General features: G+C 56.3%; 1 protein-coding gene across 10 annotated transcripts in view; it reads left to right on the top strand.

The window, feature by feature from the left end:
• The window catches only part of RAB11FIP3 (RAB11 family interacting protein 3), an 81,894-nt gene that overhangs the window by 63,448 nt on the left and 4,398 nt on the right, over window positions 1–14,048 (top strand). For 2 of the 10 annotated variants that reach the window (XM_033429316.2, XM_033429317.2), the window contains exons 6-11: window positions 2,438–2,572; window positions 5,765–5,800; window positions 6,247–6,282; window positions 9,467–9,560; window positions 10,409–10,512; window positions 11,057–12,557. In XM_033429316.2, coding sequence (XP_033285207.1) covers window positions 2,438–2,572; window positions 5,765–5,800; window positions 6,247–6,282; window positions 9,467–9,560; window positions 10,409–10,512; window positions 11,057–12,029 — 1,378 coding nt within the window. In that variant the 3' untranslated portion in view covers window positions 12,030–12,557. Of the gene's footprint in view, window positions 1–2,437; window positions 2,573–5,764; window positions 5,801–6,246; window positions 6,283–9,466; window positions 9,561–10,408; window positions 10,513–11,056; window positions 12,558–13,367; window positions 13,509–14,048 lie in introns of those variants that run through there. The other 8 variants (XM_012533159.3, XM_033429323.2, XM_033429325.2 and 5 more) reach the window with 6 other exon arrangements.

A 14,048-nucleotide genomic window follows, 5' to 3' on the forward strand; every position in this document is an offset into this window, starting at 1 on the left:
TCACGTTCTCTTAAGGGGGAGGGTCTCCTTTTGGTTCACAGAGAACTTGTTTTATTCACTGTAATATAATTGAACAATGCCACAGTCAAAACTTTAAGATTTCTATCGGGATAACAGTTGGCTGTGGTTCCTCTCATCGGTTATGGTCCCAGTCACTCCCCGTTTATGCGGCCTCAGCCGAGTCCCAGGGCACAGAGCTGGGGTTGGGAAACTCGGCTTTACGGGTTTCACAGTGCTGTTTGTGGATCACATTGTGGTTTGCATTGAGCTTGAGGGAGGCTGTGTGTGTGAGAGAGAGTGTGTGAGTGTGTGTGTGTGAGAGTGTGAGTGTGTGAGAGAGTGTGTGTGTGTGAGTGTTGAAACTCTGCTCAGCAATCTCAGTCTTGCTGTGCAGGTGGACCTCGTCCGTCACTTCCCTTTGTGTTTTTTACTCACTGAAGGCCTGTGGAAGCCCTGCATCATTTTTCCAAAGCCATTGCTTGCACTGTGTCTCTGTGTCACATTATGGTAATTCTAACAATATTTCAGACTCTCATTATAATTGTTTGTTGTGGGAATCTGTGATCAGCAATCCTTGATGTGACTGTTGCAAAAGGATTACAGGGCTTCCCTGGTGGCACAGTGGTTAAGAATCCACCTGCCAGTGCAGGGGACACGGGTTCAAGCCCTGGTCCGGGAAGATCCCACATGCCGCGGAGCAACTAAGCCCGTGTGCCACAACTACTGAGCCTGCGCTCTAGAGCCCACGAGCCACAACTGCTGAAGCCTGTGTGCCTAGAGCCCGTGCTCTGCAACAAGAGAAGCCACCACAACTAGAGAAAGCCCACGCACAGCAACAAAGACCCAATGCAGCCAAAAATAAATAAATAAATTTAAAAAAAAAATAGAAGGAGCTCCTCTCCCCAACAGGGAGCAGCCTTCTACTTAGGAAAAAAAAAGGATTACAGCTCCCTGAAGGCCTAGATGCTGGTGAGCATTTTTTAGGAATAAAGTATTTTTTAGTTAAGATATGCATGCACATGGGTTTTTTCTTTTCTTTTTCAATTTTTAATATTTTAATTTTTTGGCTGTGCCGTGTGGCTTGCGGGATCTTAGTTCCCCGACCATAGGGCGAACTCGTGTCCCCTGCAGTGGAAGCGCAGAGTCCTAACCACCAGGGAATTCCCTACGTTGTTTTTTTAGATGTGATACTTTTACACACTTATTGGACTACGGTACAGTGTAAACGTCACTTTTACATGCACTGGAAACCAAAAACTTCACATAACTCACTTTATTGCACCACTCACTTTATTATGACGGGCTGCAGGTGACCCCGCAGTATCTCCAAGGTCTGATTGCACGGTGTTATCATCTGTGGTGTCCTCGGACCTTATTCCTCTTGCTGAAAGTTTGTGCCCTTCGACTGGCCTCTGAGGGAGGTTTAACATCACAAATGGCTCTTCGGATTCATTTTCTTATAATCACCTGACATCCCCAAACTCTCTGGAAAATTCTGGCTTTGAATAAACTCAACTGTGGCATCTAAAGGGCAGGACCTTCGCTCATGGAGCTGGCTCCTGCCCAGCTCTCCTGCCTCTTCGGGCTGCAGGAGGCCCTGGGAGAAAGCACCCACCCTTGTATCCAGGTCAGGGAATGTGCCGGCCCCTTGGGGAGACCCTGGCCTGGTTGGACAGCCTGCACATGTTAGTCACCTCTCCCTTCTGCCCCCAGTTCTGGAAATTCTCCAGCTGTGCCAACAGCAGAGGCCAAGGGCCTGGGCGGGGGCCAAGCCAGCAGGGCTGCCTGACGTGCTCCAAGTGGTGCTGCCCCGAGGGCCAGGCTGTGGCCCCGCGGGGCGTGTGTCTCCCCATTTTGGTGATCTCTCCATTTGTTCCGTGTGTCCATCCCTTATCCCTTGTCCACAGGGTTACTTCTGCGCTACGATTGATGTCTCACTTTAACTTTTCTGTAGCCTGGGGTCCTAATGCCCACAAGACGTGGCTGCCGTTACCACTGCCCTGAAAGCCCACTGAGATTAGGTCGTGGCGCGGCTGACGGAATTATGAGTTTTTAACGAAAGTCATCCACCCATAGTTCTTGGTTCTGGTGGTTCTTAGACAGTTACTGACAGGGTTACAGAACAGAAAGTAAGACGCCCCCTGGCCGTGTGCGTTGCTCTCGCGCTGATGGGTTTCTGACAAAGGAGGATGCAGTGTGTCCAGTCATTTACTTCTTGGCAAAGCAGGGTTCTTCTTTTACAACGAGCCGCGGGGCTGCGCCTGTGTCTTCTGAGAGCCTGACCAGGAAGGTGCCCCCAGCCGCTGCGCCGGGTGTTGCAGGTCCCGGAGGTGGTGCTGAGGGTGACAGAGGCCTCCGCGGCATCCGCCTGACAGCTCACCCTGTCAAGCCACCCGATCCTTGCTCTCTCCTGAAGCCACACCTCTCGTCCCTCCAGCGCTGACCCGCTTGCCGCCAAGCTGCACAGCATCCTCACAGATGAGGCTTTTGAGTTTTACTGTAGCCAGTGCCACAAACAAATCAACCGCCTTGAAGATCTTTCTGCTCGCCTGAACGATCTTGAAAAGAATAGGTAACCTATGCGGTGCCTGGCCTGCTCTCTGTCCCGGGGGAGGCAGACTCCGCCTGCCCGCAGCCGCCCCCACTGCCCTGGCCCAGGTGCCACTCCCTATGCCTGGCCCACTCCGGGGGCTTCCTCCAGAGGCCAGGCAGACGTGCGGACAGCGGACTCTTCGGCCCCTGCCCTGCATGTGCTGTTCCTGGTCTGGTGCCCTGTGTGCATGCCACGGTCCAGTCCCCTGCCTCTGCCCTGCCTGAAGACAGCCAGCATGTGGGAGAAAGTCTGCTTTTAGAAAGATGTGCTTTCTCCGTTTTACTGAAAGATGTTTGAAGTTGAGAGTCACAAGAAGTAGCACTGGGAAATCTAAAGTGAGAGTAGGTCTTCAGTGCAGACTTGTGAGCAGCTTTCAGGGGCGTCAGTTTGAATTGGGGTGAGCCCTGCCCTGAGCTGGTCTCTGGGAGGCTGTGCAGCCTCCGTCAGCGGCAGGGTCACTGGCTGCTCTGTCCCCGGAACGGGCCGCTGGGCCCAGCATGCCTGCTGCTCTTCGCCTCTCCCTCTCCTCATCTCCTGGTTCCCTCTCCGCCCCCTGTACCCACCCCTAGTCAGAGTCCCAGGAGGAGGCACCTGGCTCCTCACAGCCTCACAGGCTCCAGCTGCAGGAAACATTTTGGGTGGTTTGCACATGCTGACGTGTCCGTTAGGCAGATTGCTGATTAGCTTGTTGTGTGGAGGAGAGATGGGCCCTCCTGCGGTGCACCCCACAGCCCCAGCCCAGCGGAGGGAGTGAGGGACTGCCAGGCGCTCTCGTGCAGGCAGCAAGGAAGGGGTGGGACGTGCCGACCAGTGCTGTGGGCTCCCATGCAACTTCCTGGAGGCAGGGGCCTTGGACTGGTGGGAGTTGCATGGAAGGTGAACCATCCTAATGGTTTGGGCACGTACGCTTCCTCCTGGGCCTGCCGTCTGCCCTTGGGGCTTGGCCTCGGCCGCTCAGTCTGCCTGGTGGGCCCTGCGACCGACAGCCAGTAGTGTCCTGGTGCTGGTTCAGCCCTTCCTCCTGCACTTGTGTAGCTCAGAGCTTGGGCCGGGGTCCAGCCAGCACCTGGTCAGGTGAGGGATAGGGCCGATCGGCAGCTTCAGAGGGGAGCTGGGGGTGCCAGCAGTGCTGAGGAGAACTGGAGGTGCTCTTTGAGGAGCTTCTAGGGAGACCAGGGATTCCAGAGACCCGCCAGCCTCCCTTTACCCCTCGTGTTCAGCCCAGTGCTCAGCGCTCCAGGATGGCTGCTCAGCCTGGCGGGGATGGTCATTTGTCCTTCCCGAGCAGGGACCTGCCTTCCCCGTATCTCAGCTCTCACCCTCCAAAGGTACTTGATGTGGAAGTGATCTTTTCCCACATTGAGGACCTGCCCCAGGGTGGCCACAGTCGCCTCTGCTAGGCTTGTGGGGCAGAGAACAGACTGGGACGTGGCCGAGTCCAGCCAGCAAGTCCAGGGGGTCTTACATCCAGTTTCAGCCACCTGTTCCCTAAGACAGGCACTAACAAGGGGGTTAATATGCCATCAGAACCCTCGTTATAATCAGTCAGGAACTTTCCCCTACACACTCACTTAAGGAGATGTGAATCTTACCCATTGGTTTCCATGGAATTGCCTCAAAATAAACGTATTTGGTCATGCTTTGTGGTTGGTGAAAGGTGATTTAGTCCAAACCATATTCAGACAGCAGCTTTGACGTCTGATATAATTTCTACCCATTGAACCTCAGAACATACATATTTTCCACATACCTGGGAGCCTCTGTAAAACGGTTCATTTTGTAGAAACTGAGAAGTCTGCTTTACCCAGAGGTGCAAGTGATGCCAGCCCCTGAAGGGGGACAGTACATTGGACAGTGGTCTGTCCATTCCTGTTGCTTCAGGATGAAATTAGACTTGTGTTAAAATGTACAGCATCAGTCAGGGCCCAGTCAGAAGAGGGGACCACACAGTAACTTGAATAGGAAAGTTTAATAGAGAGTGACCATTGTAACTGGGGATTGGAGTAACGTGGCATTGGCTGGGAGGAGGGCTCAGGAGGAGACGGGGCAGCAGCTGTGAGGGAGGAGCAGCGGCTCACGCCACCGGCTGCAGAGGGCGTAGCCGCACCTTCTAAAACTTGCAGAAGTCTGCCCTCTGGCTGCCAGGAAAGCTGTTCGCTGGGAGGGGTCTCACCAGAGGGACTTCCACCACGGAACTGCCTGGGAGATGTCAGGTGCAGCCGCCCAGGTGGGATTCGGGAGTGTGGGGATCAGGGCCCAAGTTCAAACCCTGGTGCTGCAGGCAGCAGGGGCACCTGGAAGCAGGCCCTTTCCTGGGTCCCTGTCCAGCACCCTCTGCCGACGCAGCATCACAGGGGCCAGGAGCTGGTAGGCAGGACGAGCCCAGAGCGGAGAGGCAGTGCATTGGTAATGGGTACAGTTGCTGGTGATGGGAACAGCGTGTCTCCCCAGACAGGGTTTCTTGCCCCAGCCTGAGGGGGTCACAGTAACTGATGGGTGTGTGTCTGTCTGGCCATGACGCTATTCTTGTTCTCATAGGTTGAAGCTAATAGTTTAGCAGTTAAATTGGGAAGCAAACGAGGGGTACGGTAAGCTTGGCCCTTTTGCCACTGCAGGTGATCACGTCAGGCAGGCGACATGGGGCTGACTTTCCTGTCCTGAAACGGCGGCAGGAAAGCTTTGCGAGTCTCTGCGCAGCTGGGCTGGTAGAGGTTGAAATGTCAGTGCCAGAGTTAAAACCGACAACAGAGCTTTCCTGTACACACGGGTCCGTGTCACGCCTTGTGTGGAGCCTCTGACGGCCGAGCCTTTGGAGGGCAGTGTGGCTCCAAAATCACTTGGGACGTGCCGTTGGCCGATGGCTCGAACCCAGCATGGCCACCTGTGGGTCCAGGCACTGGGGCCAGCCCCTGAACCGAGGCCCGGTTGTGACACCATCTGAAACTTCCTTGAGGGCTGGGACTAGGTGACAGGCCCCTGAGATTGTCCCCGTGCCCCTGAATGTTTTGCTGAGCGAGCCTTTCCGTGCATGGAGCTGGCCTCGGGAGCGGGTGCTGCATGCCTGCGGACGCGCCCCCGCCCCATATCTCTTTCGCCTGAGTTTCCTGCTTCCTCTCCATCCTCCCTGTCTGTTCTCTGACACCGTTTTCCTGTTTGTTTTGATTTCTGCAGTCCATCGAAGCGGCTCTCCAGCAAGAAGGTGGCAAGGTAGGAACGCTGGGTGCCCACTGAGGTGCTCTTGTGAAATGTGTCACTGGTCACAGTGCTTTAAAAACTTGTTTAGAAGATACTATTTTCAAGGTATTTTTTTTAAAACTTCTGAAAGTACTTCTCATGGTTTGGGATTGAAAATAGTTTGAGGGGACGGGTTGTAAAAAGAATTTCCAAAGCAGTAGATTTGGACCTGTGTTTGTGGCTGGGGGTCCGTGGTGGAAACTTTTGTCCTTCCTCCTGTTCAGTTGAGTCTTTCCCATGTGAGGGCTGTAGGCTAACCTGGTGGGGAGGGTCAGCGGGGCCCTGATGCCACAGCCCAGGTCTGGGTCCACCTCCTTCAAGGGCTGTGTCCTTTCCACCCCTGCTGGCTCCCCAAGGTGAGGAGGAGGTGGGGGAGCTCCTAAAGAACAAGCGTTGGTGACCACTTCTTCATTTTTCAGTTTTGGGAGCTGCCCACTGGCTTCCTGCAGTGAGAGGTAACAGCACATGCGTTCACCCCTCCTGCCAGGCCTGCTCTAGGCTTGTAAGATGCCAGCATTCTTCACAGGAAGCCATGTGATGTGTTACTGGATTTCCTTTCTAAGATGAGTTGTTGCTTCTCCTGGAAGCAGTGATTGCCTTTATGTTTTTATTTGCGTCATCTTCTGCCTCCACTGCCTGGCCCTGCTGCTGCCTGGATGGTTACCCCAGAGCCCTAACCCTCTCCGCCCATGCTGTGTGGGCTGCATGGCTGCAGCCCCGCATGTCTCCCTGATGCCGGGTCCTGGTGTCTGTTTCAGGTGTTGGATCATCTCGCCCCCTGAGCCCCTTCTTCCTTTTTTTAATCTCCATTTTCTATCTAGCACGTCTTCTGGTAGCTTCTTGAGAAAAGACGTGCCCAGGAAATAAATTTTCGAGCCCTTGTTGGACATTTTACTCCTGTGGTTTGGCTTAGGGTGGAATTCTAGATCAGAAGTGGTTTCCGTTTAGCCATTTTGTAGGCGTTGCTCATTATCCTCTAGTCCTGGTGCTGCTGCAGGACAGTCTAGTGCTTGCTGGTTTTTCTTTGTGACTGCTTTTCCCTTCTGGAAGCTTTTAAAGGTGTTCTCCCTGTCCCTGAAGCTCAGACATTTCAGGACGAATCTTGTGCGTCCTTTCCACCGTTAATTACGCTGGGTGGAGTGAGAGGCGTGGTTCCAGTCTGGAAGTGCCTGCCCTGAGCTCTGCGGGCCTCTCTGGAGCGCGATCCAATCCGCAGAGCCCTCCACCCCACCTCCTGGTCCTGGAGCTCCTACCCCCGGAGCCCCTGCCCCCGGAGCCCCTGAAGGCGGCCTCTCTGCTCTGGCTCCCCCACCCTCCTCTGAGCTCTGTCTCTCTTGCTAGAGGTCTCCCTCTGAGTGGGGTCCTGCCTGGCTGCCGACCTTCAGGTAGTTCATAGGCTGTGGTGCAGCCCGTTTGGAGGCCTACAGTCCTGAGTTGGGTGCCTGGTGGGGGCCGCCCCTCCCCCATCTGAGCTCCTCCCTTGCTGCCCCTCAGGTGCCAGCCGCCTGGGCTCTCCTCCAGCGTCCAGCGCCCTGGACATCTCATCTCTGGCCCTGTCTACCCTTCTGCTTCTGTCCCTGAGGATGTAAAACACTTGTTTTTCTTTTCCTATCATGTTAAGGGCTGAGGGTCCAGGGGAAGCAGAGGTGAATCCAAAGGCCCACCCTCCTCACTTGCTCTCTCCATCACCTGGGTCTTGGGAGCGTCCTAGTAATTCCAGACCATGCTTTGATCATAGTTTCAGCATTCCCTTCTCGCTCCACCTTTTACCCAAACAGCCTGCAGCTGGTGAGACTAAGGAAGCTGACTTGCCCTCCCAGCTCCCACACCAGGCACGTGGACGGACCTGGAGCCACCAGGGCCCGGCTCCTCGGCTTTTGGCCTCTGTGGCTGCTGCTCTGAGAATTCATCTTCCTTTGCAGATACCCTTTGGTATAAAAAAGGCCAGCCTGCAGGTGTTTGTTGTTTACAAACAGGCATCGTCTGCAGTCGGTGCACACACACACACACACACACACACACACACACACGTGCACTTTGAATCTGCTGCTCTTCTGCCCTTAGAACTGCCACCAGCCTTCCAAGGAAACTCAAAATGCTTGCTGTCATTTCACTCTTGTGGCATCGTTTCAGCCCAGGCCTCTGACCTGGCTGTGTGCTCGCCTGGGTGCAGATGGCTCTGGGATCGGTGTGCCTGGGGACCTCACAGGGCGACAGCAGGTCTGGGGTCGGGTGACATTTAGGGTGCAGTCCCGTCCACCGGCCAGGCTTGACCTGACTCCCTTTGGGGTGGATCAGGCATCCCCCCCCTTCCCCTGGTAGGTCTCCTGAGCCAGGATGGGCTTAAATAAACAAGCTCCCCACCCACCATGGGAGGAACCTTGGCTTTACCCTAAGGTGGCTACATGCTGTGGCCACACACCCTAACCCCAGATTCAGCCCTTGGAAAATGCCTGAACCCCTGGTCTGAGATCAGGATCGGGTGTCAGCCCCCAGGCTTTGGACCCTCCTCAGGGTGGTCTCTGGGTCTGGGGTGGGCAGCTTCCTGCCCCAGGAGTGGCGTCAGGAGCTCATGTTTAGGTCAAGGTCATGGATGTTAAGAGGAGTGATTAGATGGCAACTTGATGGCCTGTCCTCCCCTGGCCCTTGGGATTCAGCGCCCTCGGGGAATTGAGTGAAATCCACAGAAATGCCCGGATACGTACCCCCCAGGGCACAGTTGGGGATTGTGGTCTACAGGGATAAAGATGCCCTTCCTTTTTGTTCCCCTGAGAATGTTTCTGGAAAAGAAATGTAAGGAATGCGCAAGCTCAGTCAGTGCTGAAAAGGAAATAGAACTTCATATGTTTGGTAAAGAGACTGTACTTTTTTTTTTTTTTTTTTTTGGCCATGTGGCACGGCATGCGGGATCTTATTTCCCCAACCTGGGAACGAACCCGGGCCTGCTGCAATGGAAGCACAGAGTCCTAACCACTGGACCACCAGGGAAGTCCTGAGAGTGTACTTCTTAACAGTGTTTTATTGAACTGGCTCTGTGCTGTGTCCTTAGTTATGTGACAGCCTGCAGATCCCCATTCTGTAGCATAGGGAGGGTGCCTAGCTTCCTCAGGGTCACACAGTGCTGAGGCTCCTCCCGCATGTGTCAGATCCAAGGGCTTGTGCCCTTTTCACGGTCGGCCCCCAGAGGCCCCGAGTGTGTCTTGCCATGGCTGCCCCAGGAGGTGTGCCTGGAAGTCAGAGATGGAGAGGACGTGGAAGTCACGGTGTGCCCACAGGTCATGACCTTGAATTAATGTTTCACGGCTCGGAGAAGATGAGATTATTTCATATCACTGAGAGGAGTGACGTCCTGTTTTATTGCCCAAGTTCAAAGTATCTTGGCCCAGTAGCTGGTAGGGAAGAAGGCCGGGCCCGTTGGGCTCCACAGACTATGGCCTGTTCACCCAGCCCTCGGTAGTGGTGTCCTGCCCGGAGTCCCCTTCGGTGGAGACCTGGCCGCCTACTGCTGGGTTCTGCTTTCCAGACCAGCCTGGGGGTGTTCATGTGTACAGGCCTGGCCGCGAGGTTGTCCCTCTTCTTTGCTCTCCTTGCTCTGCTGAAGGACCTTCTCTGGACAGGGCTGTCGTTTATTCTCCCCAGGCACCTGCATCAGTCAGGGGCCCTGACCATGGAGGCCCTGCAGGACCCTCCCCCAGACCCTGTGGAGGGCATGGAAGAGGACATTGCTGACAAGGTAGGCCCTGGATGGATGGCAGGGCCGGAGGGCCACGTGTGGACAACTCAACGGCCTCAGGCGCAGGCCCCCAGTGGGTGTGTTGAGTGAGGTGCGCAGAGGGCACAGTGGGAGGTGGTGATGGCGCCGGCAGGGCTGCGCCGTCCACCAGCCCTGATGATCTCTGGCGGGTTTCCTCGGGTTGGCAGCTGCGGGGTGAACAGGAGAGGTGTCACGTTGTCCACGGAGAGGTGCCGGCCAGGGAGGCGGGAGGGCCCGCAGCCTGCAGTGATCCTAGAGCCAGGACGGTGGAATCGGCCACTCCTGAGAGGTTGCTGGGGCAGGGCAGCCTCCCTGTGGCCAAGGCCCTGGGGCTCCAGGACCAGCTCTAGGAAGTGCAGGGGCAGGGTGGCCACAGACACCCCCCCCCACCTTCTCTCCCACCTCCTTCTGTCCCCCTCGCCCACCTCACCCTGCCCCCCGCCTCCTGGACCTCTTCAGCACCTCCAGCATCTCAGCTCTGCAGAGCCCTCCCCAGCTCTGCGGTCTGGCCGTCATGCCTCCCACCACCGCCTGGTGAGCGTGTCTGGCTCCAAACCCCGGGCCTTTCTGTCACTCGAGTCCCCAGTGTGAGCCGCCTCTGTGGGCTGTGTCTGGCGGAGCAGTGGCCCTGCCTGCGGCCCCTCAGCTCCTTTGCCTTTGAGGGTTGAGGGCACCACGTGCTCCCCCGTCCTCACTGGTGCCCATAGGGCTGCGCTGCCTCGTTCACAGGGCGTCTCCAGCCTGGTGGGCATGGCCTCCAGGACAGTCTGCGTGGGGCACACACTCTCCCACCCCCTTGATTCTCAAGCCACCATCTTGCTCCCCAGGTTGTCTTCCTGGAGAAGCGAGTGTCGGAGCTGGAAAAGGACACAGCTGCCAACGGGGAGCAGCACAGCCGGCTGAGGCAGGAGAACCTCCAGCTGGTGCACAGGTGAGCGCAGGCCTCTTAGTGCCTGTGGGATGTGATCCGCCCCCTGGTCGTTCTCCTCCCTTCAGGTTCTCTGAGCACCACCCTCCATTCAGCTGCTGGATGGTGTGGGGTGAGCAAGGCTCCTGCTGAGGGCTCTCCCCAGAGGAAAGGGCGAGGGAGGGACCTCTCAGGAGAAGCCGGGGCCAACACCCGGCCTGCAGACTGCCCGGCTGGGATTCCCGTCTGGGGGTGTCTGGCGTGTGCCCCGCTTCCAAGACCTGTCCTGACCAAAGGTGCGCCCCCCACCCCACGCAGGCTTGCTTCATCTCCGCATCTCCTGGACAAGGAAACCAAGGCAGCAAGTCAGGGCTCTGGGGTGGGGCCAGTGCCTCCAGAGCTCCCTGTGCTCGGGTACTTGACCCACCCTTGAAGCATGGGGTCCTCATGGGGCGTAGCAGTGCGACCGAGCCCCACGTGGGAGCCGCGAGCTCTGAGTTAGAAATAACAGCCGTGTGGAAGTCGGTGTAAGGAGGGAGCAGGTGCTTCCCCATCTCCTGTTTTGCAGACTTTTCACAGCACGTGGTGTGGTTTTCGGTGTTGGGAAGCTGGTCACGCTGTGTACCTCACCCCAGTTTGCAGCACTTCTCCTGCAGAGGACAAGGGACTTGGCCTGTGTGCAGCCAGAGCCTTGGGGTCACAGACCCCTTTCAAGAGGTCCAGAGGCTGGGAGCACGGCATGTGTTCTGGGCGAAGCCTGGCCCTGCCGAACCCTCTGCAGCCCCAGGCTCTTCACCCTCCGAGCACTTGTACCAGCGCTGGACACGGGCCCCGAGGCTCTGGGGGACGCTGGCCTCCTGTTGTGGCTTCTCCTGGGCGAGATGGGCCTTCATGACCTGTCCTCTTGCTCTTGGAGGCTGGGAACCGGGATGTGCCATGCTGTCCTGGGCGCCTCGCCCACTGCTATAACAGAGCAGCAGAAGCACGTTCTCCTGTGTGGTCGAGACCCTGGCTCGGGGGCCACCTGCTTTCCTGCCCTGCTTTCCTGCTGCAGAGCCAGAGGTGGGGTCGGCCCTGCTTATGCGAGGGCTGGGGCTCCAGTGCTGCGTCTGCAGGACGTTCCTTACTCCCTCCCTGTCCTTGTCCAGGGAGATCTGGATGGGCCACCAGACTCCTTTCTCCAGCTGACTGGAGGTTCATCTCATCCAATGGGCACTTATCAGTTATCCACGTTTGTGGTGGAAAGTCCACACTCTGTACCCTGCCTGGCCACCCAGCCCCAGGGCCTGTCATATCCACTTCCTGGGGCCGTTTCTGCCAGTGTTTGCCTAAGTTCCCCTCAAGCACACACTCCTGCCGCTGCTGCTTGGCGTTTCCCAGCCGCACTGACCCACCGCACTGCTCTCCTTTCCTTCCATCCTAGGAGTTCCACCTGCTTTCTCCACATCTGGTTTCTTATTCTCCAGATCCTGCATTTCTTCTTTGCTTACTCGCTTTCTGAGCAGATGCCTTACTCGCAGCATAGGAGCCAGGCTTCCTAAGGCCTCACGTGTCTGAAAACGGGGTTGTGTCGTGTCCCCCCTCCACCCCCACCATCGATAGTGTGGCTGAGTCTGGGATCCCGCTGGGAGCTGGGTCCCTGGAAGCCGGCTCCGCTGCCGTCTGTCCCGTCTGTCCCGTCTGTGACCAAGGCCCTGGCACCGCTGGGCTCACTGCTCTGTGGGGTCCTATTCTCTCCCAACGCTGTGAGGGTCTCTTGTTGTTTCCTGTGCTGAGGGCACGTGGTTTCCAGCCTTTAAATCTGGAAAACGTGTCTCTCAGAGTTTCTTCCATTTTCTTGTCTGTCTGAACTTCTGTTAATCAGATATCAGACCTTATGGACCTTCCTTCTCATTTTCTTTACTTCCTTATTCTCTAACTTTCTCATTATTCTTTTTTTCTGTGTAATAATCTTTGGTTTTCTCCTTCAGTTATTCTATTGAATTTAAAATTTTGTCGTGTCGTAGTTTTAATGGCTAAGAGTTACTTCTATTACCCATTCCTTTTGCGACAGCTGCTCCTGTTTCGTGGACGTGGTGTCTCAGGCCTCTGAGGGTGATAGTTACAGGGCTTCTGTGGTGTTTCCCACATGATGTGTGTCTCCTTCAGGTCGTTTTTTCTGTTTGCTTTGGCCACTTTGTATTAAGAGCTTTCCTGTGATGTCTGGTGGTCTTTGGCTGTCTGTTTACTCTTGGGTGCGAAGCACCAAAAAGCAGATGAGAAACCCTGTGTGGACGGGCAGCTTGGAGGCATGGGCTCCGGCCGTCCGCAGGCAGGGCCCAGAGCCCTTCTCTGTGGTTTGGTCCGTTCCTGTCTCCTGCACTTGGGAGTGGTGGTCTGGGAAGAGGCCAGGGTCAGGGTCCCCATGTGTACCTTCCTTCTGTCCCCATGTTCTTGCTATACCTGCCTTCGAGTCTGCCATGGCTGACCTGGGTGGGGTGGGTCTGTACACCATGTCTCCAGCCTGGTATCAGTATCAGTGCAAGGTGCCCTGGGGCCAGGCACCTGGTGGGCTTGTGCCCGGGAGGGTCTCCTGCCCACACCCAGCGAGCAGGAGGCAACTGTGGGTGCAGGCCAGGATGGGGGTAATTCCCCCTGGGAATGATGGGGACTGTCCTTGCCGTCAAGACTGTGCCGTGGTCTGAAGGCCAGTCACCCTCTGTGAGGTGAAGGGTGTTTGGGGGGATACATGTCCTGCTTCAGAACTGCCCTTGACTAGAGCTGTGGGCCATTGGGGGACGTCTCAGTGCCTTCCTGTCCCCCCTCTGGGCAGGGCCGCTCTCTCCAGCTCTGGGCTCAGCATCTCAGGACGGTTTCTCCCCTCCCCCTCTGCCTTGCAGAGCCAATGCCCTGGAGGAGCAGCTCAAGGAGCAGGAGCTGAGAGCCTGCGAGATGGTCCTGGAGGAGACACGCAAGCAGAAGGAGCTCCTGTGCAAGATGGAGCGAGAGAAGAGCATCGAGATCGAGAACCTGCAGGCCAGGTGGGGGAGAGGGGGGACGGGGGACCCGCGGGCCAGGTTGGGGAGAGGGGGACGGGGGACCAGCAGGTCAGGTGGGGGAGAGGGGGACGGGGGACCCGCAGGTCAGGTGGGGGAGAGGGCTGATGAGAAATGCAGCTGGGCTCTCACCACAACAGCTGGCCACCCCAGGAGGGCACGATACCTAGGAACAAATTTGATTTTACGAACAGTGGAAAAACCTTTATGAAGAAAACTAAAAAACTCTACTGAAGGCCACAAAGTATTTGAAGGCAAAGACTGACACTACCTGGATGTCACTTTCTCTAATCTTTCTCCAGTGGATGCTGCACCATTCAAAATCAAAGTCAAACTCTTTTTTAAGGCAACTTGAGAAAATTACCCCTATGCTCCCCTGAAGGCATAAGCCTTAGATAAGTCAGGAAAAGGGGAGCATACTCTGTGCAGACACCCCACAAAGGCACAGGAGTGGACCAGGAACTCAGGCTGGGGGCGTCCACTCACGGTGACACGTGGATCTCAAACGTTGTTTGTCAAAGAAAA

This window comes from Orcinus orca, chromosome 16 (genome assembly GCF_937001465.1).
Source record: "Orcinus orca chromosome 16, mOrcOrc1.1, whole genome shotgun sequence".
NCBI lineage: Eukaryota > Metazoa > Chordata > Mammalia > Artiodactyla > Delphinidae > Orcinus > Orcinus orca.